Source organism: Rhinopithecus roxellana, chromosome 18, assembly GCF_007565055.1.
Source record: "Rhinopithecus roxellana isolate Shanxi Qingling chromosome 18, ASM756505v1, whole genome shotgun sequence".
NCBI classification, from domain to species: domain Eukaryota; kingdom Metazoa; phylum Chordata; class Mammalia; order Primates; family Cercopithecidae; genus Rhinopithecus; species Rhinopithecus roxellana.
In genome coordinates, this window is record NC_044566.1 from 76,352,438 (window position 1) to 76,376,489 (window position 24,052).

Genomic DNA, 24,052 nt, shown 5'->3' on the forward strand with positions numbered 1-24,052 from the left:
CGGGCTCTGGAGAGCCTGAGAGCGCAGTGGGGCGGGGCGGGAGAAAGTGGCCGCCCGTAGGACGTTGGCGTTTACGTGTGGAAGAGCGGAAGAGTTTTGCTTTTCGTGCGCGCCTTCGAAAACTGCCTGCAGCTGTCTGAGGGGTCCACCCGAAACCTCTCCCCTCCTCCGACCGCAGCCCCGCACTGAGCTCGCCGCCCCAAGCCAGGGTGGGCGAGGTGGGAAGTGCGCCCGACCCGCGCCAGGAGCCGCGCTCCCGAGTGCCCATGGCTACGCGGGTGCTGAGCATGAGCGCCCGCCTGGGACCCGTGCCCCAGCCGCCGGCGCCGCAGGACGAGCCCGTGTTCGCGCAGCTCAAGCCGGTGCTGGGCGCCGCAAATCCGGCCCGCGACGCGGCGCTCTTCCCCGGCGAGGAGCTGAAGCACGCGCACCACCGCTCGCAGGCGCAGCCCGCACCCGCGCAGGCCCCGCAGCCGGCCCAGTCGCCCGCCGCCGGCCCGCGGCTGCCTCCCGAGGAGCTAGTCCAGGTAGGAAGAGCCGCTCCCCTCCCACCGCTGCACTCCCGGGCCCGGGCGTGTCCCGTCGCTGCGACGCGCGGGCGACAGGGGCCGCTCCAGGCTGGGGCGTGCGTCGGGGCGCACCGGAGCCGGTGCTGGGTGGGCAGCCCCGCCCTGCACGCCTGGCCGGGGCCCCGCGTTTCGCTGAGAGTAAATGAGGGGTCGGGGGTGGGAAGGATGTAGGGGAATCTGCCCCGGCGGCTTGGCCTGGGAGAGATCAGAGGGAGGGAACTGGGTGCTCACGCGCACCTTAGTTGTTTTTCTTACACTTGACGGACGAAACCTTGTACCTTATGCTCAGTTTTACTTAAATTACGTCTTCACCTTTACCGCTCCCCAGTGCCAAGGCATTGGAGCTATCCCCATCCCCATCGTCTCGGGTTAAGTAGAAACACCAGTTGGGGTGCTGGGGAGAGGTTGCTCAAGATTTCATAGCCTGTGGCTCAACCTGCTTTAGAAGCGATCGCGGGCCGCGTTTGGAAAATAAGAGTTAGGAAAGCTAAGGTTGTGTTGGAGCGCTTATTTTTCCTTAAAAAAAAAAAAAAAAAAAGACCGGGGGTGTTGTTTTCTTCGTGTGCGCGTAAATTTCCTCCCGGAGCCGCGTTGAAAGCTGGCAGTTGGCTTTTACACTTGCCCAGCAGCCGAATTAGAGCAACCGCCTGTTTCTTTCGCCCACGCAGGGAGTCATATAGCCCAGAAAAAAACTTCCCGGGACTTTTAGCCTGTCCCAAGGAAAAAAAAATTGGAAACATACCCACATGCAAACAGCTGGAAGAGCTAAAATCAGAAACCACTAACCGCCGCGGGAGCGCAGTGCACGAAAGGGTTTAGTTCAGTTTATTTCAAGACACTTCATTTAGTAGCCCTTTGGCGTATCGTATATTTGCTACCCAGCGCCTACTCCGTGGGGTCTGTCAGGGTCCTGCTGTGAGAGGGCAGTGGCGTTTGTCAGAGATGTGACTCACATGATGAGAGCGTTCATTTTTATTTTTAAATCGTGCCTATCCGGGAAACCCCGTCCGGATCCACACCAAGGTCCGAGATGAAACGCATTTGAAATGAAGTAGTAGCAGAAAATGACTGTCTTATTTACCGATTAAGGTGCCAAGCTAATAGTTCTATGCGCCATTCCATCTAGTTGGTTTTCTTATCTTTCGAAATTTCCTTTTTCAGTGTTAAAAAATGTAGGCTTAAGTTATACTAGGAGAGAAGATAGCTGGAAAAGGCTTGAGGCGACTTGTTACAAGCTTATTTAAAAGCCTAGAAAAGAGATCATCGTTTGAAAAGTATTTGGTTATTTCAGTTTGTCAGTTTTCTGCTCTGGAGGCACAAGAAGATAAGGGATGACTGAGCTTTTTACAGAGTAGGGGGGAATGTAGCATTGGCTCACTGAGGAGGACATGATAAATGTTTTGCTGATGACTGTGCTAGGGATACAGCAGCCTCCCCACCCACGGGCTCCTTAGCAGCACTCTAGCAAGGGAGTGATTTTCCCCTAGGTAATTAAAGATCTGTTTTAGATAGGGGTATGAATAGGAACATTTCATTATCATATTAACCAATTACAGGAGCTGCTGATTAAAATCAACATTTAGATCAAATATTGAATGTGAAATTGTTTTGTTTCAGTGGATACAAGGTTTTGCTTAGAACATTGTATTTCTCATTGAACTGTAAACAAGAAAAGACCCAGAAGTAGCCAAAGAATATTTTTTATATTACTTTTGAAGTGTCTAGCCAAGCAAAGAAACTTTTGCAATATTTTCAAGGTTTGCATAGTTTTTTCTGTAAAAAAACAAAACAAAGCAAAAAACACGCTTTTTAATGTTTATGACTGAAACAGAATTGAGGTAGTTTGGCAACATTTCAATAGTGTACTCTAATTGCGAATTTCCCTGTGTAATGGGGCAGGGAATCCTGCTTGTACAGGGGTGATACCTTGTTATTGCATCAGAAAGGAATGTTTTCAGTTTGCTTTCTTTTTTTTCCTTGATTTGCGTCTTTCACTTTTGGGGGTGATTGGGGGAGCAGTTTTTACTAGTTACACAGTTTCATAAGGTTTTGGTCAACCAATTATTACACAATCTACAAAATAAGCCTGATATGTTTATAAGCAACACTGAGGAGTTTGCCCTAGTACCTTACACAGGGATTGGGGGAATTTTTAGTAGGCGCCGATTGTTTATCCTTCCCGAGATGGTGAATCAGGTGGATTATGCATGTTTGTATCTCTTCTTTTTTAGACAAGATGTGAAATGGAGAAGTATCTGACACCTCAGCTTCCTCCAGTTCCTATAATTCCAGAGCATAAAAAATATAGACGAGACAGTGCCTCAGTCGTAGACCAGTTCTTCACTGACACTGAAGGGTTACCTTACAGTATCAACATGAACGTCTTCCTCCCTGACATCACTCACCTGAGAACTGGCCTCTACAAATCCCAGAGACCGTGCGTAACACACATCAAGACAGAACCTGTTGCCATTTTCAGCCACCAGAGTGAAACGACTGCCCCTCCTCCGGCCCCGACCCAGGCCCTCCCTGAGTTCACCAGTATATTCAGCTCACACCAGACCGCAGCTCCAGAGGTGAACAATATTTTCATCAAACAAGAACTTCCTACACCAGATCTTCATCTTTCTGTCCCTCCCCAGCAGGGCCACCTGTACCAGCTACTGAATACACCGGATCTAGATATGCCCAGTTCTACAAACCAGACAGCAGCAATGGACACTCTTAATGTTTCTATGTCAGCTGCCATGGCAGGCCTTAACACACACACCTCTGCTGTTCCGCAGACTGCAGTGAAACAATTCCAGGGCATGCCCCCTTGCACATACACAATGCCAAGTCAGTTTCTTCCACAACAGGCCACTTATTTTCCCCCGTCACCACCAAGCTCAGAGCCTGGAAGTCCAGATAGACAAGCAGAGATGCTCCAGAATTTAACCCCACCTCCATCCTATGCTGCTACAATTGCTTCTAAACTGGCAATTCACAATCCAAATTTACCCACCACCCTGCCAGTTAACTCACAAAACATCCAACCTGTCAGATACAATAGAAGGAGTAATCCCGATTTGGAGAAACGACGCATCCACTACTGCGATTACCCTGGTATGTGCCCTTACCTGGTTGAAGCATCAGTACGTGTGTGTGTGTGTGTGTGTGTGTGTGCCTTTAAAATGGCAATTGAGTAAATTGCAGTTTTTAATTCTAAATTAAGTGCCCCAGAAAGAGATTAAAGTAGGGTAGGGGAAAATAAGGTTTGGTAGTGAAGTGGAGGTTGTAGGCAGCTAGCGTGATGGTAGGTACAAGACTGTCTACAGGATAGATTTAAGAATGGTTTTGATGGCATGTGAACATAAGCTCAGTTTTGAATGAGATACATGGCCCAAAGTATAAATTGAAGACAATACATGGAATATATCTACAAGTTACTGGGAAAGCTAGTTTATGATTAATACATGACAAAATTTATTGACTTTGATACATGATATGGCATGACGTGCTAAATGAATAAACAAATGTGGGAGTACAGAAAGTTACAGTCATCTTGGATAATGGCTTAGCATTGTCAGCTCTAGAGCCATTAAAATTTTCCAAAAAACATATAGTAGCTCTTAAATTACGGAAGTACAGCACCTACTGGAATATAAACACAAATTTTCCATTTGTAGTTTGTCTTGATTATCTGCATTCTTTCCTGTTAAAGTGATACATAAAACAAATCACTTTATGCCTTTAACAGGGTGATGGGGGAGGACTCTTTAAAACTTTTAAATCTGAAGCTTCAAATAATCTCATCTAGCATGAGAGGTTTCTTCTTTAAAGCCAGATTTTAAACACTGAATCATCAAATGTAAAGATTTCAAAAGGATCTCCAAAATGACATGCTGTTCTCCTTTATTTTAGGTTGCACAAAAGTTTATACAAAGTCTTCTCATTTAAAAGCTCACCTGAGGACTCACACTGGTATGTAATTTTCTTGTTAATTCTGTGAGTTGTGTAAATAGTGTAAGTGGTATTCATCCTTTTAAAAGCTAACACGTGTTTGATCTCTTCTTCTGTCAACTTTTTTTTTTTTTTTTTTTTTTTTTTTAAATAAATAGCCTACCTTTTTAGCACGGGCTTGACTCAGAATTCAGTTCCATGAGAAATCTGGTTCCAGGAAGGCCGGTGATGTTCCCTCACTAAGGCTTTCTTGCCCTGTCACCACTCATAGAATTGATTACCCAAAAACGTAAACAACGATGTTTACTAGTGGATTTTAAAACTTGTAATGGCAGTGTTTTGAAGGAAAAAAAAAAACTCATTTTCTTCCATAACACATAATTTTGCTCTGAGAAAGCCATTTTAAACTCTTAAAAATGTTCCCATCGAGCGTGTACAGTATAATTGGTGAAAACATTATCTTTAGTTTCACCTCTAGGTTAAAATATCTGTGTTTAGTATGTTTTCTGTGCTTGGTGAAAGGTAGGGCTGAAATTGCAGTGTTAAAATCAGGTGGTCCGAAATGGGTTAGAAGCCCCAGCCCAAACTTGCATGTATAAGAGACTTCATCTTTATTCTAGCTTACATTTCATTGTTGTTTACTTGTGCTTTTCAGTTTAGCCCCTCTACTTTTGTATTTGCAGTCACTTTTTTTGAGACTGAGTGTTGCTCTGTCACTAGGCTGTAGTGTGCAGTGTTGTGATCTCAGCTCACTGCAACCCCTGCCTCCCAGGTTCCAGCGATTCTCCTGCCTCAGCCTCCTGAGCAGCTGGGATTACAGGCCCCCACCACCACGCCCAGCTGATTTTTGTATTTCTAGTAGAGATGGGGTTTCACCGTGTCGGCTAGGCTGGTCTCAAACTCCTGACCTCTCTTCCTTGGCCTCCCAAAGTGCTGGAATTACAGGCGGGAGCCACTGTGTCCAATTAGCACTTTTAAGAGCTTTTAAATTTTAAAATTATATCAGAAGCCATTTTAAGATGAAACCAGGTGGCATACTTTAAAGCCCCCAAATACTCCAAATATTTTCAAATATATAGATGGTTACTGACTGCGATTTTCTTAAAAGAGCAGCCCTAAAGGAAAGAACTTACATAAAGTGATTGTTTTTTTCCCTCAATAAATACAGCCTTACCTAAAGTTCAAAGAATAAGTTTGCTAATAAAAGCAATGACCTAGCAAAATGTATTATTCCATCATTGCTATGGAAACCAAAGTATTCAACAGTTCCTTTGAATGGGTTGTTGGATTAGTGTGAGGACTTGAATCTCCCCAGGCTAGATGTTACTATGGAAATTGAGTTTTGATAAATGAAGTAGTTATCTCTAACTGCTGCATTAAAAAGTAAAAGCCTTTGAACAAAGGTCAGTGCTGAGATAGAGCCCTAAGAGGAATATGGTTGCAGACATTTTGTATGCATGTTAGGAAGCATTGCTTGATATCCCAGTGATAAACACTACTTATTAAAATCTGATGACAGTGTAGTAGATTCCAGGGCTTTCTGAGAAACTGCTTTTAAGGAAAAGACATCTTATGTATTTAACTATGAAATGAGCGGGCTGTTTTGGCCTGAGGTTTTTGCATAGAGACAAACTGATTACGTAAGAGGAAGGATCCTTCATAAGCAGCCCAAGGTAGAAATTTTTGTAGTTAAACACAAGTGAATTAAGCATGTTATAAAAACTCCAACTTAAAGTTTTCAAGATACAAATGACAAGTGCCAGTAAAATATTCCATATAGTAATACCAAAATGTCCTTTTACAGAATATAAATAGAACTATAAAGACATTTGAACTGTTGTTTTTTTGTCTTGGAAGTCCTTAAAACGAGAGATAGGAGGGAACACATTTTCATGGGGTTAAAGTCTCCTCATAAAAGAGCACAATTGCATATAACGATGTAATCAACTACTTATTGCAGGGATGTAGTCAAACCCATATCTGAATAGCCTTTCACCCCCTGTCAGGGTTTAGTGCCCTGAATGCTTATACCTGCGATTCAGGAACTTGACCTTCTGGCAAATACATTTAATCGTGGGTTGTCTTAACAGTGCTTGTACTAATAAAAACAGACTAAAAAGAAGGCCTGGTTTGGGTCCCTTGCATCAGCTTTTTCACCTGACCATAAACATTGTGGCCTTCAACATCTAATGAATGAGAACATGTAATCCAGTTTAATAAAGTTTTGTTTGATAGTCTTTCAAATGCCTTGGGGAGGGTTTGTAGCAGACTTGTTCATCTGGCTAAACCTGTTCTTGGGTAATCATAGAGCATTGAGGTTGTTTTCTCCTCATTTCTAGTTTCTAGACAATGCCTTTTAAAATTACCTGTTCTCTCATTGCATCCTCCCCACCCATGCCCGCCTGTTGTTTTTAAATTAATGTATCTGAAGCCAGCAAAGGTGTTTTTTCTTTTTTTTTCTTCCCTGTAAGGCCCAGGTGGAACAGTTAGAACAGTTTTTCTAAATTACTTCTCTTATATAATAGCTTTTTTTGGTTTTCTTTCTGTCCTCCTCCCTCTTGGACCATTTATCAGAGGACTTTAAAAACCACACAACAGTTGTATTTGATGACATAAAATACTGTTTCAATGATTGCCGTTTTACAGGCAGAATGTGAAGCACCCTAGCATTTCTTTGGAAAATAATTGTAATTGCTTTAAAATGTCAAGTTACCTTATGTTTTAAAAATAATTTAAGCAATGAAAACAGCCTACATCTGAGTTTAATTACTTCTTCTGGATTTTTAGATTATAAATGCTTCTTTAACTTGGGTTGCAAATTGAACCTAAGCAAATAATAGTCTTAACAAAACAGAACTTTTTACGTAATCTGAGATGACAGAATAGATGATATCAGTTTCCTAAACCAGAAGTATATAGCATTTAAGTCTTCTAAGTTCATATACTTTGATTTCTTTATCAGGACATCGCATATAAATAATACAAAGTTCTATCTTCTTTGTGTGATTAGACAATACTGGAAACATAATTTGGTTCTAGAGAATAATTATATTTATATCTGTGCATACATAATATAGCATAAGGCCTGTAGAAGCACCCCTTATAGATGTAGATGTTTGCATGTGTTATTTGTAATATGTGTGTATACATTTATGCCTTTGGTGAGAAATAATTATGGCTGCTTCTAGGCAACAATGTCAATGAGTGGTATATTTCCAATTCAAAATACTTGTACTTTCAACAGCATTTAAATGAACTTTCTACTGAAATTTATATGCCTCATGATGTCTACAAGGGGTGGAACACATTGGCATCACTCTAAAGTTGCTCCCAAGTACCTAAGAGTCACATACTCTTTTGTCTTTATAAATCAACATGACTGATACACTGTCTATTGCAACCAGTGTTACATGCTCACATACCTTACTTTTTTCTTTAATATCATAATGAATATTTAAAATAATGTCAAGTTTGCAAAGGATTGAGGCCGAAAGAAGTTAAAATCAGTAGGAAAAAATATTGACTGGGCCGGGCGCGGTGGCTCAAGCCTGTAATCCCAGCACTCTGGGAGGCCGAGATGGGCGGATCACGAGGTCAGGAGATCGAGACCATCCTGGCTAATACGGTGAAACCCCGTCTCTACTAAAAAATACAAAAAACTAGCCGGGCGAGGTGGCAGGCGCCTGTAGTCCCAGCTACTCGGTAGGCTGAGGCAGGAGAATGGCTTAAACCCGGGGGGCGGAGCTTGCAGTGAGCTGAGATCTGGTCACTGCACTCCAGCCTGGGCGACAGAGCGAGACTCCGTCTCAAAAAAAAAAAAAAAAAAATTGACTGTATCTTCAAACAAAAATTTGTAGAAATTTAAAAAGTTCTTTCTGGAGAAAACATTCTGAAAAAGTAAGCCATGAACTCAACGCAGAATGTTTGAAGTCCTAGCGGTTCTCTTCATGTGCGTGGATATGCACTTAACCTTAGAGAATATGCTAAAGCTGTTGGGAAATCAGGGTACGGTAACGTTTCTAGATTTTTTTTTACCCCAGTTTCAGCTATCTGGAACAGGGCAGGAAATTAGCATTTGTACAAAAAAAGTCTTTGAACAACACGCACACTTGGCTCAAGTATTCCTCAGACCCAGACTCCATGTGCTGGCTATTCTGTGTATACTAAGTGATCCCAGAGTGGTTTACTGGAGATTGACAGTGGAAAAGGACAATTTGAAACATGCCCGTAAGAGAAAATGGAAACATTGTGCAAATAACATAGGAACACAAAATGGACTCTTTCTTTCTTTGTGAGATGAAGTCTCGCTCTTGTCCCCAGGCTGGAGCACAATGGTGTGATCTCGGCTCACTGCAACCTCCACCTCCTGGGTTCAAGCGATTCTCCTGCCTCACCCTCCCAAGTAGTTGGGATTACAGGTGCCTGCCACCACGCCTGGCTAATTTCTGTATTTTTAGTAGAGACGGGGTTTCACCATGTTGGCCAGGCTGGTCTTGAACTCCTGAGCTAGGTGATCCACCCGCCTTGGCCTCCCAAAGTGCTGGGATTACAGGCGTGAGCCACTGTGCCTGGCTCACAAAATGGACTCTTAAAGCACTATGTTCAAGATTCCCTGTTTAGGAAAGAGTTCCATATTAAGTCCTGGAAAGACTTTTTAGTGGAAGCGTGGTTTGTAAAGGGGTTACATTGCCATTTTCTGCCTTACTGTCTTTTGCAGAAGACTTTATTGCCTACTGACATGTGTGGTAAGATGTTATTAGGTGTAGTTTATATAAATCTCTACTTGAGATTTGCTGCTGAATATATTGAGTTTCAGTTTGGGTACTAAAAAATCCTTAGGTATGAATTTCTTTTCTAGAGCCTGGCGCAGTGGCTCACACCTGTAATTCTAGCACTTGGGAGGCCGAGGCAGGTGGATCACCTGAGCTCAGGGGGGTTCGAGACCAGCCTGGCCAACATGGTGAAACCCCATCTCCACTAAAAATACAAAAATTAGCCAAACGTGGTGGCACATGCCTGTAGTCCCAGTTACTCAGGAGGCTGAGGCAAGATACTCGCTTGAACCCAGGAGGTAGAGGTTCCGGTGAGCTGAGATCATGCCGCTGCACTCCAGCCTGGGCTACAGAGTGAGACTCCATTTCAAAAAAAAAAAAAAAAAATTTCCTTTCTAGGTCTTTGCTCCAAAGTCATTTTTCATGGAATATATTAAGTATAGCTTTTGATTTTAAAATCTCGATAATATTTGGCTGGGCCTGATGGCTCACACCTGTAATCCCAGCTCTTTGGGAGGCCGAGGCAGGTGGAACACCTGAGTTCAGGGGTTCGACACCAGCCTGACTAACATAGTGAAACCCTGTCTCTACTAAAAATACAAAAATTAGCTGGGCATGGTGTCTCACGCCTATAATCCCAGCTACTTGGGAGGCTGATGCAGTAGACTCATTCAAACCCAGGAGGTGGAGGTTGCGGTGAGCTGAGATCATGTCACTGCACTCCAGCCTGGACAACAGAGCGAGACTCTGTCTCAAAAAAATAAAATAATAATGATAATATTGACAATAAAGATATTTTCATTGCAGGTACTTATTAAAAGGAACATTCAATGTTCTGAACATTAGTTACTCTTTTTTTGTGTGTGTGTGGAACTGTGGGAACAGGGTAAAAGGCTTTTTAGGAAAACTGTATACAAAGGTTTTCACTTTGGGCCTTAATGGATGGAGATCTTACAATGTGAATCAAAAAATATATCAATAGTGGTTACATGTGTAACCTGTTTTATTGGTAGAGGTAACCCAGGCAAAAACTTTTTTCAGGAAGAGATTTAGGGCTCAATGATTTTTTGAGTCTCTATTTGAAAACTATTTCAGAGGAAGTATCACATTTGTGTTAGATTAGATTTTATTAAACGTTCTTTTCATTCTTTTCAATTTTTTCATTTGCAGCTTTGAAATTTATTTTCTGTATTGATAATTTCAAACATAATTTTTTTTTTTTTTTTTTTTTTTTTTAAGTAGTAGCTTAAGAGACTTGCTGGTTCAGACCCCAGGAAAGGTATTTATGAGCATGAAAGCTCTTAGAAGCAATTTCTTTTTAATGACTCACTGGGAAGATTAAACTTTGCTTTTAGGACTTGTTCTTTCATCTGAAAAACATTTACATAGGAAATTGATTAAACATTGTTTAGAGATGATAAAGCTTATCAAAGGTTAAGAAGTATAATTTGATTCAGCAGATATTTTTTACTGGTTTTGTGGAGAATCCAAATACGAATAATCTCTTCTTGCCCTTTTATTCTTAACCTAGTGGGAAAAGATCATTCATAAATAGACCAAATAGAATTGCTGGAGTGCAGATAGAAATAATCAGTCTTGAAAGTAGAGAGTAATGTTTTTAAAAAATAATAATACAGTCACCCAAGAATTTGGCAGATATTTTTGGTCCTATAGAATGTAGTAGCTGTTTACTTGATGACCTACATCGTTTCTGGTGAAAGATTAGAAATAATATCCTACTTTAGTACAAGTATCTCCGTAGCAGCATTCCTAGTCTGTTAGCCAGTATTATTTATATTCAAAGATCTCAAACAACAACTCTTACTAAGGATAAGTTACAGTTTTAGAAGGACACAGTAGGTAACTTTTTACCAAAAAATATCTATACAGAAGAATAAATTTATTTTTGGCCACTTTATGAAAAGGTAAACCTTTAGGAGTTGGGAGGAGACCTACTAGTCAGGGTCACCATGTGAAGTGCAAATTAAAGGGAAGGTTATCTAGTACTCATTCCATACTGGGAAAAAATGAAAATAGAGGATTTTTCTGTTTTGCTTCCCCAAAAAAAGGTGAAATTCTTCGACACTTTTTAACGTCAGTGTGAACTCCTATAATAAGAAAGTGAATCCGAGTATTGTCTCGTTGTCAGGAGACTTGAAGAATTGGTATTTCATTTCATTAACTCTATTAATGACAGGGGATAGTCTTCATAATGTTTGCTGGGAACCCTGAGGAGAAGTAGCAGTAGTTCAGGAGTCCAGAGATTCCAAACATCTGCTAGGATGTAGACTGTAAGTGTAACCCCTGACATCGTGTTCCCACCCATTCCCTCTTTGGGTTTGGCAGATCAGTGCTTTCTGACCCTGGGAGAAGTCCCCTCACTGCCTTTGACCAGCACTAGGGCTCTAGTATGTCTTGGCTTTCCTGAAGTCCAGTCCAGTTCTACGTAAGAAAATTTGTTTATACAGAGTTTATTTATCCCTGTGTAACTTCAGAATGGACAATAACTGATTCTGATTATTTTCTCTGGAAAAGGCTCAAAACATGGTTCTCACCTAAAAGCATATTATCAGATTACCCTCAGTGGTCCTAGGCAGGGCCAAAGCCAGGCAAAGCCCTGCTGCAGGAGGGTCCACAGAAGAAGAAAAAGCTGACAGCCTCACAAGAACCTTTTATGCCTTCCCTCCTTTTCATTAATCAGAATAACTGAGTTGTTTTCAAGATGCATTAGGGAAAGTGTGGCATTACAGCAGGAATAGAAGATAGTCTTTGCCCTTGAAGAACTTTAAAAGCTAGTTAAGGAGGCAAAATACAACTATTCGAAGCCTTCCTAAAGCAGTATATGTGCAGGTGCAAATCGATAGCTCAACAGAAATTTAAGTGATGGGGATACAGAAAAGTTAAATGATCTCTCCTGGCCTGTTCAGAGGCTTTCTAGAAGGGGTGAGGTATTGGATTTTAAAGAAAGTGATAAACATGAATGGAGGAGAAAAGGAAAGGAATTTCTCTTTCATTGTTTTTGTTTTTTGTTTTTCGTTTTTGGCAATCGGTTTCCCTAGGTTGAATGGGCACAATATTGATGGTGTTATGTGGTAAATAATTAGATGCATTTACAAATGCTAATCATACTAATCTTTGATATGGACCTTCTGTTCCAAGTATAGGAAATCTGTGACAATGAGTTTTTTTTTTTTTTTTTTTTGCTTATTGAAAATCTGTTTATTAAGGAGTTAACATTACAGAGTTGGTTCAATACTTTATGGAACTTAAAATCCTGAGTTGTACCTCCATAATACAGACATCTACAGCACAGGCATTTGTACAAAATACTATAATTACTCATGCTTAACATAATTAAACTTCTTTTCTATAACTTCCATTTGTCAGGTAAATAAAACACTAACCTTTCAAAGTTGCTACAACTTTTAGGAGTTCACAAATTCCTATTTCTCCAGTTTTTATTAGCACATTTTAAACCTTCTTTGTGGACTGGAAGCCAAACGCCCTAAACGAAAGCCTCAATCTGAACCAACACTGAGAGACAGTAATGTCAGAAGCTCTTTTGTTTTTCACAGAGAGCAAAAATACAGAATATATTTACTAATTTATTTTCCAACAAAGAGAACATATTTTGTATTTGGAGAAAAAAAATGCTTAATTGTCAGGAGTTGCTTTTGGAGAATGATCAATAAGTTCCTTATCAATTGTCTCATAGTAATACCAGGGTCCATCTCCTCTCATACGCATCAATCTTCGTACTTCCAGCTCCTTTAACCGTAATTCAGCCTTTTCAGCTTCAATCTGAAGGACGGCCATTGATCTTTCATAAATCTTTTCAGGGCTGTCATAGAAATTACGGGCAATCCATCTCGATATGGGATGCTTATAATATTCCCAGTGTTCTGGGATATAGCCTTCTGGAATTTCTGCTAGTTCAGCTTCACCAATGAATACATTCACCAGAGTTATGATAATTACTACTGGAATCCCAGTCAATGCAATGTAGAATCTCAATAACTTCAAAAAACGGCTGTCATAGAATCCAGAAGGTTTGATGACAAATATAGTCTTTTCCCATGGCCTCCACTGTGTCGAACAGGAGCAACAGCCTTCGGAAAGCCACGAGTGAGGAAGCCCCCAAATCCGAGTCGAGTGCCAAGGGGGCGGCCAGAAAGCGCTGCCACCGCAGTAACCGAAACCCGTCGCAACAAACTCATGCCCGCCATGGCTACTACCGACAATGAGTTTTAATAGAAGGTGTTTGGATGGAAAATTACCGGCATAGATACAAAAATATGAGTTAGTGAGCTAAAATCATCCTACTCTATCTCTTTTCTTAGATATCTAAAATCATTTTCCTATGAATTTCTTTAATAAGTGTTTCTTATTTTTTTCCCTTTCAGTTTTTAGAAGCAAATCTAATAGCCTGTTTCAGAGACTAAATTTTGTAAGTCTCAAATGATGGGAAAAATCTAATTATTATTGAATTGCATGAAAATATTTTTCTCTTGAAATAAGAGCTCATTTTGAGCTTCAAGGACTCTTAAGTTCTAAGTGTTTAGATTAGGTTGAAATAATTTATTCTACTTTAAAAGTTTACATTGTTTAGGTTCCCAGAACAAGATACAGATTTTTAAGTTCTTTGAGACCAGAAACTAAGTCTTATTTGTGTTTTGCAAGGCATTTAGTACAGGTTACACCTTCACTAATAAACAGTGACTTTAATTCTCATGGTGTTTTAGCTTTTATCAGATATTGAGTTGTCTTTTAGTCACCAGGAGGGAAACCAATGTGCAAATTTGCTGCAATAAACTTTAAAAAAATTATCTAAAATAACTTTTAAGATAAATATTTCCATCAGTGATTTTTGTTCTTTCGTTAGAAGAATCTATGTAGAACATTTTAGGGTAAGGCCTTGGTATGAGTCTATTGAATGTGTTCAGCAGAGCAGAGAAACTTCCCATTCCATTGTGATAGGTTCAGAAGTCATTTTAAAATCTGTTCAGAGGGGGGAAAAAAGACAATTTTCAGTTTGTTGCTGAGGATTTTTACAATGGCTTACAAACATGTTCCACTAACCCACTGAAATTCAGTTACCCTGGGGGAAAGGAGCTATTGTTAGATGTTAGGTGATACCTGGGAATTGCCAATACCTGACTGAACAGTGCTCAGGACCCCGCAGGTCCCACAGAGGCTGGCTCTGCCAAGTTGTGCCCTGTGTTTCAGATCATCTGGGGTGCAAGGCCTGCTGTGATTTCCATTAAGCCATTCCTTGGCTGACCCTCACAAGTGGCTTTAGAATATGGAAATAAATTTGAACAATATGTATGTGTTCCTTAAATCATGCAGAGAGAGTGTATTAGTGTTTGCTAATGGAAGATTTAAGTGGGACATTAAGGAAAAGTGGCAAACCGGGATTCTTAATGTGGAGCTCATCGTTTTGCTTCTAACTCACGGGGTTATTGTGAGGAAGCGAGAGAATGAGAAGTACCTCGCTCTGGAGTATGTGCTCCATGGCTGCTGGTGCCTGCTCCCTTTTCCTTTTACTGGTAATGTTTCTGCTTAACATTTTTGTAAAGTATGTTAATGACTTTATCTGCATGGATAGTATGTATGTTTAACTTGAACATAGTTTTCAAAGATTAGAGATTCTAGCAAAATACTCCTGTAATTTAAAAACAGAATGAGAAAACACATACTTTGAGATAAAGTTGGAGCTTGTTTTCTGTGCTGTACAAACTTGTTACTTTTTTCTTTTTGCCTTTGGAAAGTTTCACGTTAACAGCATGAGAACTTAAAAATACAGTTGATGTTGAAAGAGCTTAACTAAATATTTTAAATTGGTGGTATTGGAAAGAGATTCTGTAAAAATCCAATTAAACTTTTGAAAGCTCTATCCTGTTGAAATATAACTTAAAGGAAGTCAGTTTGGTTTCCCAGAAGTACTGTGCATAGTGTTTCTGGCTGAGGAAGAAAGGCCCAAGTCTGCTGTTTGGCCAGAAATTGGGTACCAGCTTCCTCTATGATGTTTTACTTGAACGGTGTTGACACTTGAACAAATCCCATAGAAACTGCCCCAAGTGGGGGATAGTTGTCCTTACTTTTATGGTAAGACTTGGCCCCAGTAACTAACATTCCAGACACTGGTAGTATTCTTGGCTGAATAATCTATAGATGTGCATAAATTGAGAGCAAAACCCCCAATGTTTTAGAAACTTTAATGGCTACCGTATTTCAAGCAATCAATAAAGTAAACTTTAAAAAATACTGGTGCAGTTTATTGCTTCATAGCCAATAAAAATAGTGAACAAAAAGAGTCTAGTGTCCCTTGTTTCTTACATAAACTCTGAAAATTCAGTTCTGCTATTTAATTATTAAATTCAAAAGACTAGAATGATTTCTTTTAAAATTGGGAGCACTATAGGAATTTTTTTCCTTGTCTCAGACATCAGAAATAGCTTTTTCTTTCTATTAAATGACAGTAAAGTATTTAACCAATATGTTTGTTTCTGTGGTTTATTTTTCACAGGGAACAAAAACTAATAGTACTGTGTAAAATTATTTTTTGTGATGATTTACATCAATAAATGTGATATCTGTATTTACTACTGGTGTTAAAATATTTTTATATATCAAATATTTTATGTGATTGTAAGTGCGAGAACGTGATTTATACTTTGTTTCATAAAAGGCTTGAATGTCTTAGGTTAAATTTCTGGTTCGAATTTACTATGAGGGGAGGAAAAAAACTTCTAGAATTGAGATGTGCATTTTTAAAGTGGATTGATAGGAATCAGAAAGGGAATTAAAACCAAAACTGTCTGAGTCAGAGGCAGAGGAGAGAAGAGAGGAAGTATGGCACAGCAGTTCCATACCATGGGAAATGCAGGTGAAATCTGAAGGGAAGGAAATTGGCACCACTTTCATGTGGTCTGTTTTGGCACTTTCTTCTTTGTCCCTATGGAATTTTGTCTGAGAGTCAGAGTGGTTATCAGGACAACGAAAATATTAACCACAAATTATAGAAATCTCAGTTGATGAGGACAGGGTCTTTTAAAGTTTAGACTGACTTGGTTAATCCTACAACTTCCTGAACACGATACTGCTAAATTAGGCAGAAAGGTTGTGCAGTTTCTGTTTCATCAGAACTAAACAAGTGTTCAAAGCAACTCTGAGGTTGCTCCCTCTCAGAAGAAAACATTTTTGTAAGGGAGTTTAAGAGGTAAAAGAGTATCTGTATAAAACTCAGCAGTAAGCCAGTAATACTTTAATGTACAAACTTATCTCACAAATTCTTATCAAAAAACAAAATTCATAGAAAATCATAAAATTATAAATGTAGGAACTGCTAGTTAATGCTCACTGAAAGAACGTTTTGGTATTTATTCCTACTGGAATACATGATCTCCAGTAGGATTCATTCACCAACTGTAAATTAAGACTACATTATGAATATTTAGTAGTTTTGAAAGTTAAACAGCTGGCAAACTTTGGAGAGCATTAGGAATAATATACATTACAGGATGGGAGGGAGAAACATACCAACTCACCACTCAAGGGAAGAGAACTGTGAACGAATGGAATGGGTAGGTTGAACAATTTCAGACTTTTAGAGGTATATTACACATGTAAGCTCCATGAGGCCAGCCGTTTTTATTTTGTTAACCGTTGTATTGCAAGTATTTGGGACAGTTCCTGGCCTATAATAGATGCTTGGCGAATTGTTCATAGAATGAATTTTGGGCGCAACACTTGACAAAGGAAAACTAAATACAAGTCAACAAATGTCACAGTTGTTACAGTTGTTTCGTGGTCTGACCTTTTTACCAATGTGAAGTTATCAGTACCAGACTGTTTTGCTTCAATTTGCAAAAAGAGGGTGTGAAGGTGTGTGTGAATCTCAAAGAGTGAATGCCCTAATAGTCCATTTTGGAGGCCATGTGTTCAAGTGAACTGATTTATGAGCTGCAAGCTTCAGCCTGGCTAATTTAGAAACATCTAGTACCAGTTTCTGGTTAAGCAATTGTGGTACATGAAATTCGTTGTATAGGTGATTCGTGCAACAGCTTCTGAATTTTTTCCTCCCTCATCCACCTTACAGCCATTAGTCCTATAATAATTTAATTTGGGTTTGTTGGTATAGAAACTGTATTTGCACAATAATGATAAAGCCACTCAGGCTCATCTAGTCATTTCCTGGATTTATGTGTGTAGGAGTACATAAAAATAAGGGCACTGATTCATTTCGCATTTGCCTAAAATTGCTTTTCTTCAGTTGTTCAAAGGTACACAAAATGCTTTTTTCTTTATAAGGTAAAAAATACTTGGAGGTTATAAGAAATAACTCTTAACTAGCTTACTCTGAGTGGCTTTGATATGTATTTACTCATAATGGAATTCATGAGCTTTCCTTCCTTCGCTTGGCCAAGATTTTTTTTCTTTGAAATTCCTTCTCCAGTGTTATCTAGGATGTTTGCATTACAAGCAGGCCGCCTCACCTCCTTTGTTCGTTGTCACAGGTGAAAAGCCATACAAGTGCACCTGGGAAGGCTGCGACTGGAGGTTCGCGCGATCGGATGAGCTGACCCGCCACTACCGGAAGCACACAGGCGCCAAGCCCTTCCAGTGCGGGGTGTGCAACCGCAGTTTCTCGCGCTCCGACCACCTGGCCCTGCACATGAAGAGGCACCAGAACTGAGCGTTGCCCATGCGACCCGACCCGTTCCAGGTCCCCTGGGCTCCCTTTCAAACAACAAACCTAACTGTTCCTATATATATATATATAAAAAAAAAAAAAAAAAAAAAAAAAGAAAACAAAAACTGGAAATGTATATTTTGTATATTTGAGAAAACAGGGAATACATTGTATTAATACCAAAGTGTTTGGTCATTTTAAGAATCTGGAATGCTTGCTGTAATGTATATGGCTTTACTCAAGCAGATCTCATCTCATGACAGGCAGCCACATCTCAACATGGGTAAGGGGTGGGGGTGGAGGGGAGTGTGTGCAGCATTTTTACCTAGGCACCGTCATTTAATGTGACAGTGTACAGTAAACAAATCAGTTGGCAGGCACCAGAAGAAGAATGGATTGTATGTCAAGATTTTACTTGGCATTGAGTAGTTTTTTTCAATAGTAGATAGTTCCTTAGAGGTATACAGTGTACCTGGCAATTCACAAATAGCCATTGAACAAATGTGTGGGTTTTTAAAAAATATATACATATATGAGTTGCCTATATTTGCTATTCAAAATTTTGTAAATATGCAAATCAGCTTTATAGGTTTATTACAAGTTTTTTAGGATTCTTTTGGGGAAAAGTCATAATTCTTTTGAAAAGAACCGTAAATACACGTACAGTTAGAATTTGTGGTAAGATACCTCTTAACATTACCAAAATCATTTATTTAGAGGGAAGGAATAATCATTCAAATGAACTTTAAAAAAGCAAATTTCATGCACTGATTAAAATAGGATTATTTTAAATACAAAAGGCGTTTTATATGAATTATAAACTGAAGAGTTTAAAGATAGTTACAAAATACAAAAGTTCAACCTCTTACAATAAGCTAAACGCAATGTCATTTTTAAAAAGAAGGACTTATGATGTCGTTTTCACATATGACAATGTTGCATTTACGATGCAGTTTCATGTACTGAAACGTTGAATTGATGATGCAGTTTTCATATATCAAGATGTTCGCTCCTGCAGTACTGTTGGTTAAATGACAATTTATGTGGATTTTGCATGTAATATACAGTGAGACACAGTAATTTTATCTAAATTACAGTGCAGTTTAATCTATTAATACTGACTCAGTGTCTGCCTTTAAATATAAATGATATATTGAAAACTTAAGGAAGCAAGTGCTACATATATGCAATATAAAATAGTAATGTGATGCTGATGCTGTTAACCAAAGGGCAGAATAAATAAGCAAAATGCCAAAAGGGGTCTTAATTGAAATGAAAATTTAATTTTGTTTTTAAAATATTGTTTATCTTTATTTATTTTGTGGTAATATAGTAAGTTTTTTTAGAAGACAATTTTCATAACTTGATAAATTATAGTTTTGTTTGTTAGAAAAGTTGCTCTTAAAACATGTAAATAGATGACAAACGATGTAAATAATTTTGTAAGAGGCTTCGAAATGTTTATACGCGGAAACACCTACATGAAAAGCATAAATTGGTTGCTGTTTTGCTTCTTTCTCCCTCTTATTTTTGTATTGTGGTCATTTCCTATGCAAATAATGGAGCAAACAGCTGTATAGTTGTAGAATTTTTTGAGAGAATGAGATGTTTATATATTAACGACATTTTTTTTGGAAAATAAAAAGTGCCTAAAAGATGTATGTTGTGCTTTTCTTCTTTACCTGCAATAAAGGGTCTGATCAGGGCAGTTAGTGAGAAATCAGTTCCACACATTTGTAGAAGAGCCACAGTGAACCCGTATGTACTTAAGACAGGGATTTATTTTTTGAGACGAGTCTCGCTCTGTCACCCAGGCTTGAGTGCGGTGGCGCAATCTCGGCTCACTGCAACCTCCGCCTCCCAGGTTCAAGTGATTCTCCTGCCTCAGCCTCCCGAGTAGCTGAGATTACAGGCGTACGCCACCACGCCTGGCTAATTTTTGTATTTTTAGTAGAGACAGGGTTTCACCATATTGGCCAGTCTGGTCTTGTGAACTCCTGACCTCGTGATCCACTCGTCTCAGCCTCCAAAAAGTGCTAGGATTACAGGCATGAGCCACTGCACCCAGCTGGGGGATTTATTTTTTAAATATAATTGGCATAAAGGGAGTCACAATTCACGAATCTGGCCACATAATGCACGAGAGCGTCAGCATCCTTAGTTGAAAACAGCATACAGTTAACTTGCATGTCCTAGTCTGGAGATTTTGTCGTCAGAGGAAAGCAAAGCAAGAATTGGTGTAACACTTAAAAAAAAAATTATAATTTGGTTTTATTCCGCAGTAACAAGTACACCTGGAACCTACATCTTGGTTTCTTTTTTTTTCTTTTTTTTTTTGAGACTATCACACAGGCTGGAGTGCAGTGGCATAATCTTGGCTCACAGCAACTTCCACCTCGGGTTCAAGGGATTGTCCCGCTTCAGCCTTCTGAGTAGCTGGGATTACAGGCACGTACCACCATGCCCAGCTAATTTTTGTGTTTTTTGTAGAGATGGGATTTCACCATGTTGGCCAGGCTGGTCTCAAACTCCCGACCTCAAGTGATCCACCCTCCTTGGCCTCCCAAAGCACTGGGATTACATGCTTGACCCACCACGCCCAGTTTAGGTCTCATTTTTATTTATTATTATTTTTAATTATACTTTTAAGTTCTGGTGTACATGTGCAGAATGTGCAGGTTTGTTACATAGGTATACACATGCCATGGTGGTTTGCTGCACCCATCAACCCGTCATCTACATTAGGTATTTCTCCTAATGCTCTCCCTCCCCCAGCTCCCAACCCCATGACAGGCCTCAGTGTGTGATGTTCCCCTCCCTGTCTCCATGTGTTCTCATTGTTCAATTCCCACTTATGAGTGAGAACATGCAGTGTTTGGTTTTCTGTTCTTGTGTTAGTTTGCTGACAATGACGATTTCCTAGATCTTGGTTTCTAATACCATTGTCCAATTTTTAAAAAAAATGAGCTCCTTAGAGAAACAGCTGATTCTAAGACTGGAGTGGGAAACATGCAAGTCCAGAGCATCCTGTAGTGTAAGAAAGTGATATATCAGAAGGAATATAGGAAGCGATGAAAAAGAAAACCCGGCTGGATACGGTGGCTCACACCTGTAATCCCAGCACTTTGGGAGGCCAAGGCGGGCAGATCACCTGAGGTCAGGAGTTCAAGACCAGCCTGGCCAACATGGTGAAACCCGTCTCTACTAAAAATACAAAAAGTAGGCCGGGCGCGGTGGCTCAAGCCTGTAATCCCAGCACTTTGGGAGGCCGAGACGGGCGGATCACGAGGTCAGGAGATAGAGACCATCCTGGCTAACATCGGTGAAACCCCGTCTCTACTAAAAAATACAAAAAACTAGCCGGGCGAGGTGGCGGGAGCCTGTGGTCCCAGCTACTCGGGAGGCTGAGGCAGGAGAGTGGCATAAACCCGGGAGGCGGAGCTTGCAGTGAGCAGAGATCCGGCCACTGCACTCCAGCCTGGGCGACAGAGCGAAACTACTCCGTCTCAAAAAAAAAAAAAAAAAAAAAAAAATTACAAAAAGTAGCCAGGTGTGGTGGCAGGTGCCTGTAGTCCCAGCTACTTGGGAGGCTGAGGCAGGAGAATCGCTTGAACCCAGGAGGCAGAGGTTGCAGTGAGCTGAGACTACGCCACTGCACTCCAGCCTAGGGTACAAGAGCAAGACTTCCTCTCAAAAAAAAGAAGAAAAGAAAAGAAAAAAAAACCCTACAATAATGGGGGTATGTCAGCAACAAAGTAAAGCAAGATTGCATTATAACATAGTATAAAACTATCCCTTTGTCTATACTGATATAAATGGTTGCATAAACAGAAGAGAGAGATCTTTGCAGAATGATTTCAAGTAAGTTTTTAAGATACTTCATCCTCAAAGAGGGGAAGAAAACTGTCTACTCTTCAGTGTGGGCTACATATAGTGAGTGACTTCCTTCCAAAGATTACCTTGTGGAAAGGAGGAGAGGAGGAAGAGCAGCTTTACAGTGGAGAAGTCTGCCCACACCCACCTCAACCAGTTGATCAAGGTCCACCTCAGCAGTGATAAGTCACGCTGATAGTGTGTACCCTTGATATGATGTGATGAAAATGGAACTTTGCTTCTTCTGAAAACCTGTACCCCAGCATGATCATGAGAAACACATCAGACAAACCGCAATTTAGGGATATTCTACAAAATACCTGATCAGTATTCCTCAAACTATCAGGCCATCAAACACAAAGTCTGACAGATTGTCAAAGTCAAGAGACATGACGATACAATGTCATGTGGCATGTGGATGGGATTCTAGAACAGAAAAAGGGCACTGGGCGAGAATGGAGGAAATTTGAATAAAGTGTAGAATTTCACTAATGTATCTTTTCTTTTTTTTTTTTTTTTTTTTTTGAGATGGAGTCTCGCTCTGTAGCCCAGGCTGGAATGCAGTGGCGTGACCTTGGCTCACTGCAACCTCTGCTTCTAGGTTCAAGTGATCCTTTCATCTCAGCACCTCCCTGCCCGCCCGCCCGAGTAGCTAGGATTACAAGTGTGCGTCACTTGGCTAGTTTTTGTATTTTTCGTAGAGACAGGGTTTTACCATGTTGGCCAGGCTGGTCTTGAACTCCTGACCTCAAGTGATCTGCCCACCTTCGCCTCCTAAAATCCTGGGATTATAGAGGTGTGAGCCACCACACACTTTTCGGCTGTAATGTGCCCATATTGATTCATTAATTGTGACAAATGTATCATACTAATGTAAGCTTCATTAGGGGAAACTGGGGATGGGGTTAGAAGTATTCTATTATCTGCAATACTTCAGTAAATCTACAACTACTAAAATAAAAATGTTAGTTAAAAAAAAAGTGAAGAAGGACCAGGCATGGTGGCTCACGCCTATATTCCCAGCACTGTGGGAGGCCAAGGTGGGCAGATCACCTGAGGTCAGGAGTTCAAGAGCAGCGTGGCCAACATGGTGAAACCCCATCTCTACTAAAAATACAAAAAGTAGCCAGGCGTGGTAGCAGGCACCTGTAATCCCAGCTACTCAGGAGGCTGAGGCAGGAGAATCACTTGAACCGAGGAGGCAGAGGTTGCAGTGAGCCGAGATCCTCCCAAGTACGTAGAACTACAGGTGTGAGCCATCGTGCCTGGCTAATTTTGTATGTGTCTGGGGACGGGAGCCTCCCTCTGTTGCCCAGGCTGGTCTTGAACTCCTGGGATCAAGGAATCCTTCCATCTTGGCTTCTCAGCTTGTGATTACAGGTGTGAGCTACTGTGCCCACCCCGCCTTGAAACTTCGTAGATTCTTTTTGTGTTACAGCTCTAATTGATTGATAAGGAGATGTCAAAAAAATTACTTCCTATTTCTGTATGAATTGACTTAAGCCACTGCAGCAATTGAATACATCTAATGTTCGCCAAATTTCCTCTCATGTTGCACTGTTGATACAGTGTTGGTGTTGGATTTTTGATAAGGTGTGTGAACATGAAACTGTGATTATAATGCAAGCAAATATGTAATGCCTTGTGTATTTTTAAACAGTATTAGTGAGTTTTCAAGGGAAACTGATTTTCAGAAGGCAACTCTGCCTAACCAACTTTTCAAAGTTGCAAATAATTTAATTGCTTATCATTGTTATACTCATTAAATGACTATCTGGGTTCAAACAAATTCTGACTATCTGTAAACCAGCTTACAGCAATTAGACAAAAATTGAGCAATATACCAGGTTCCAAGTGCAGTTATGTGACTTGATTTCAAATAAGTAATGTTAGCCGGGCGCGGTGGCTCAAGCCTGTAATCCCAGCACTTTGGGAGGCCGAGACGGGCGGATCACGAGGTCAGGAGATCGAGACCATCCTGGCGAACACGGTGAAACCCCGTCTCTACTAAAAAATACAAAAAACTAGCCGGGCGAGGTGGCGGGCGCCTGTAGTCCCAGCTACTCGGGAGGCTGAGGCGGGAGAATGGCGTAAACCCGGGAGGCGGAGCTTGCAGTGAGCTGAGATCCGGCCACTGCACTCCAGCCTGGGCGACAGAGTGAGACTCCGCCTCAAAAAAAAAAAAAAAAAAAAAAAAAAAC

General features: G+C 40.4%; 2 protein-coding genes across 2 annotated transcripts; one reads left to right on the forward strand and one right to left on the reverse strand.

The window, feature by feature from the left end:
* Positions 1-144: 144 nt before the first annotated feature.
* KLF5 (Kruppel like factor 5) lies at positions 145-19,637 on the forward strand. Its single transcript, XM_010377652.2, has 4 exons — positions 145-527; positions 2,801-3,674; positions 4,473-4,532; positions 17,803-19,637. Exons 1-4 carry the CDS (start codon positions 267-269, stop codon positions 17,979-17,981), a joined length of 1,374 nt encoding a protein of 457 aa, XP_010375954.2. The 5' UTR covers positions 145-266; the 3' UTR covers positions 17,982-19,637.
* LOC115894594 (NADH dehydrogenase [ubiquinone] 1 beta subcomplex subunit 5, mitochondrial-like) lies at positions 12,466-13,512 on the reverse strand. Its single transcript, XM_030922363.1, is given in 2 exon segments — positions 12,466-13,345; positions 13,348-13,512. Coding segments are annotated over 2 exon segments (570 nt in total). The 5' UTR covers positions 13,510-13,512; the 3' UTR covers positions 12,466-12,937.
* Positions 19,638-24,052: the final 4,415 nt, after the last annotated feature.

Excerpts from the sequence above, each read along its gene's own strand:
- KLF5 (XM_010377652.2), top strand. The coding sequence starts at position 267 with ATGGCTACGCGGGTGCTGAGCATGAGCGCCCGCCTGGGACCCGTGCCC. Across the intron at positions 528-2,800 it reads CTCCCGAGGAGCTAGTCCAG|ACAAGATGTGAAATGGAGAA; the intron begins GTAGGAAGAGCC and ends CTTCTTTTTTAG. Across the intron at positions 4,533-17,802 it reads TCACCTGAGGACTCACACTG|GTGAAAAGCCATACAAGTGC; the intron begins GTATGTAATTTT and ends TCGTTGTCACAG.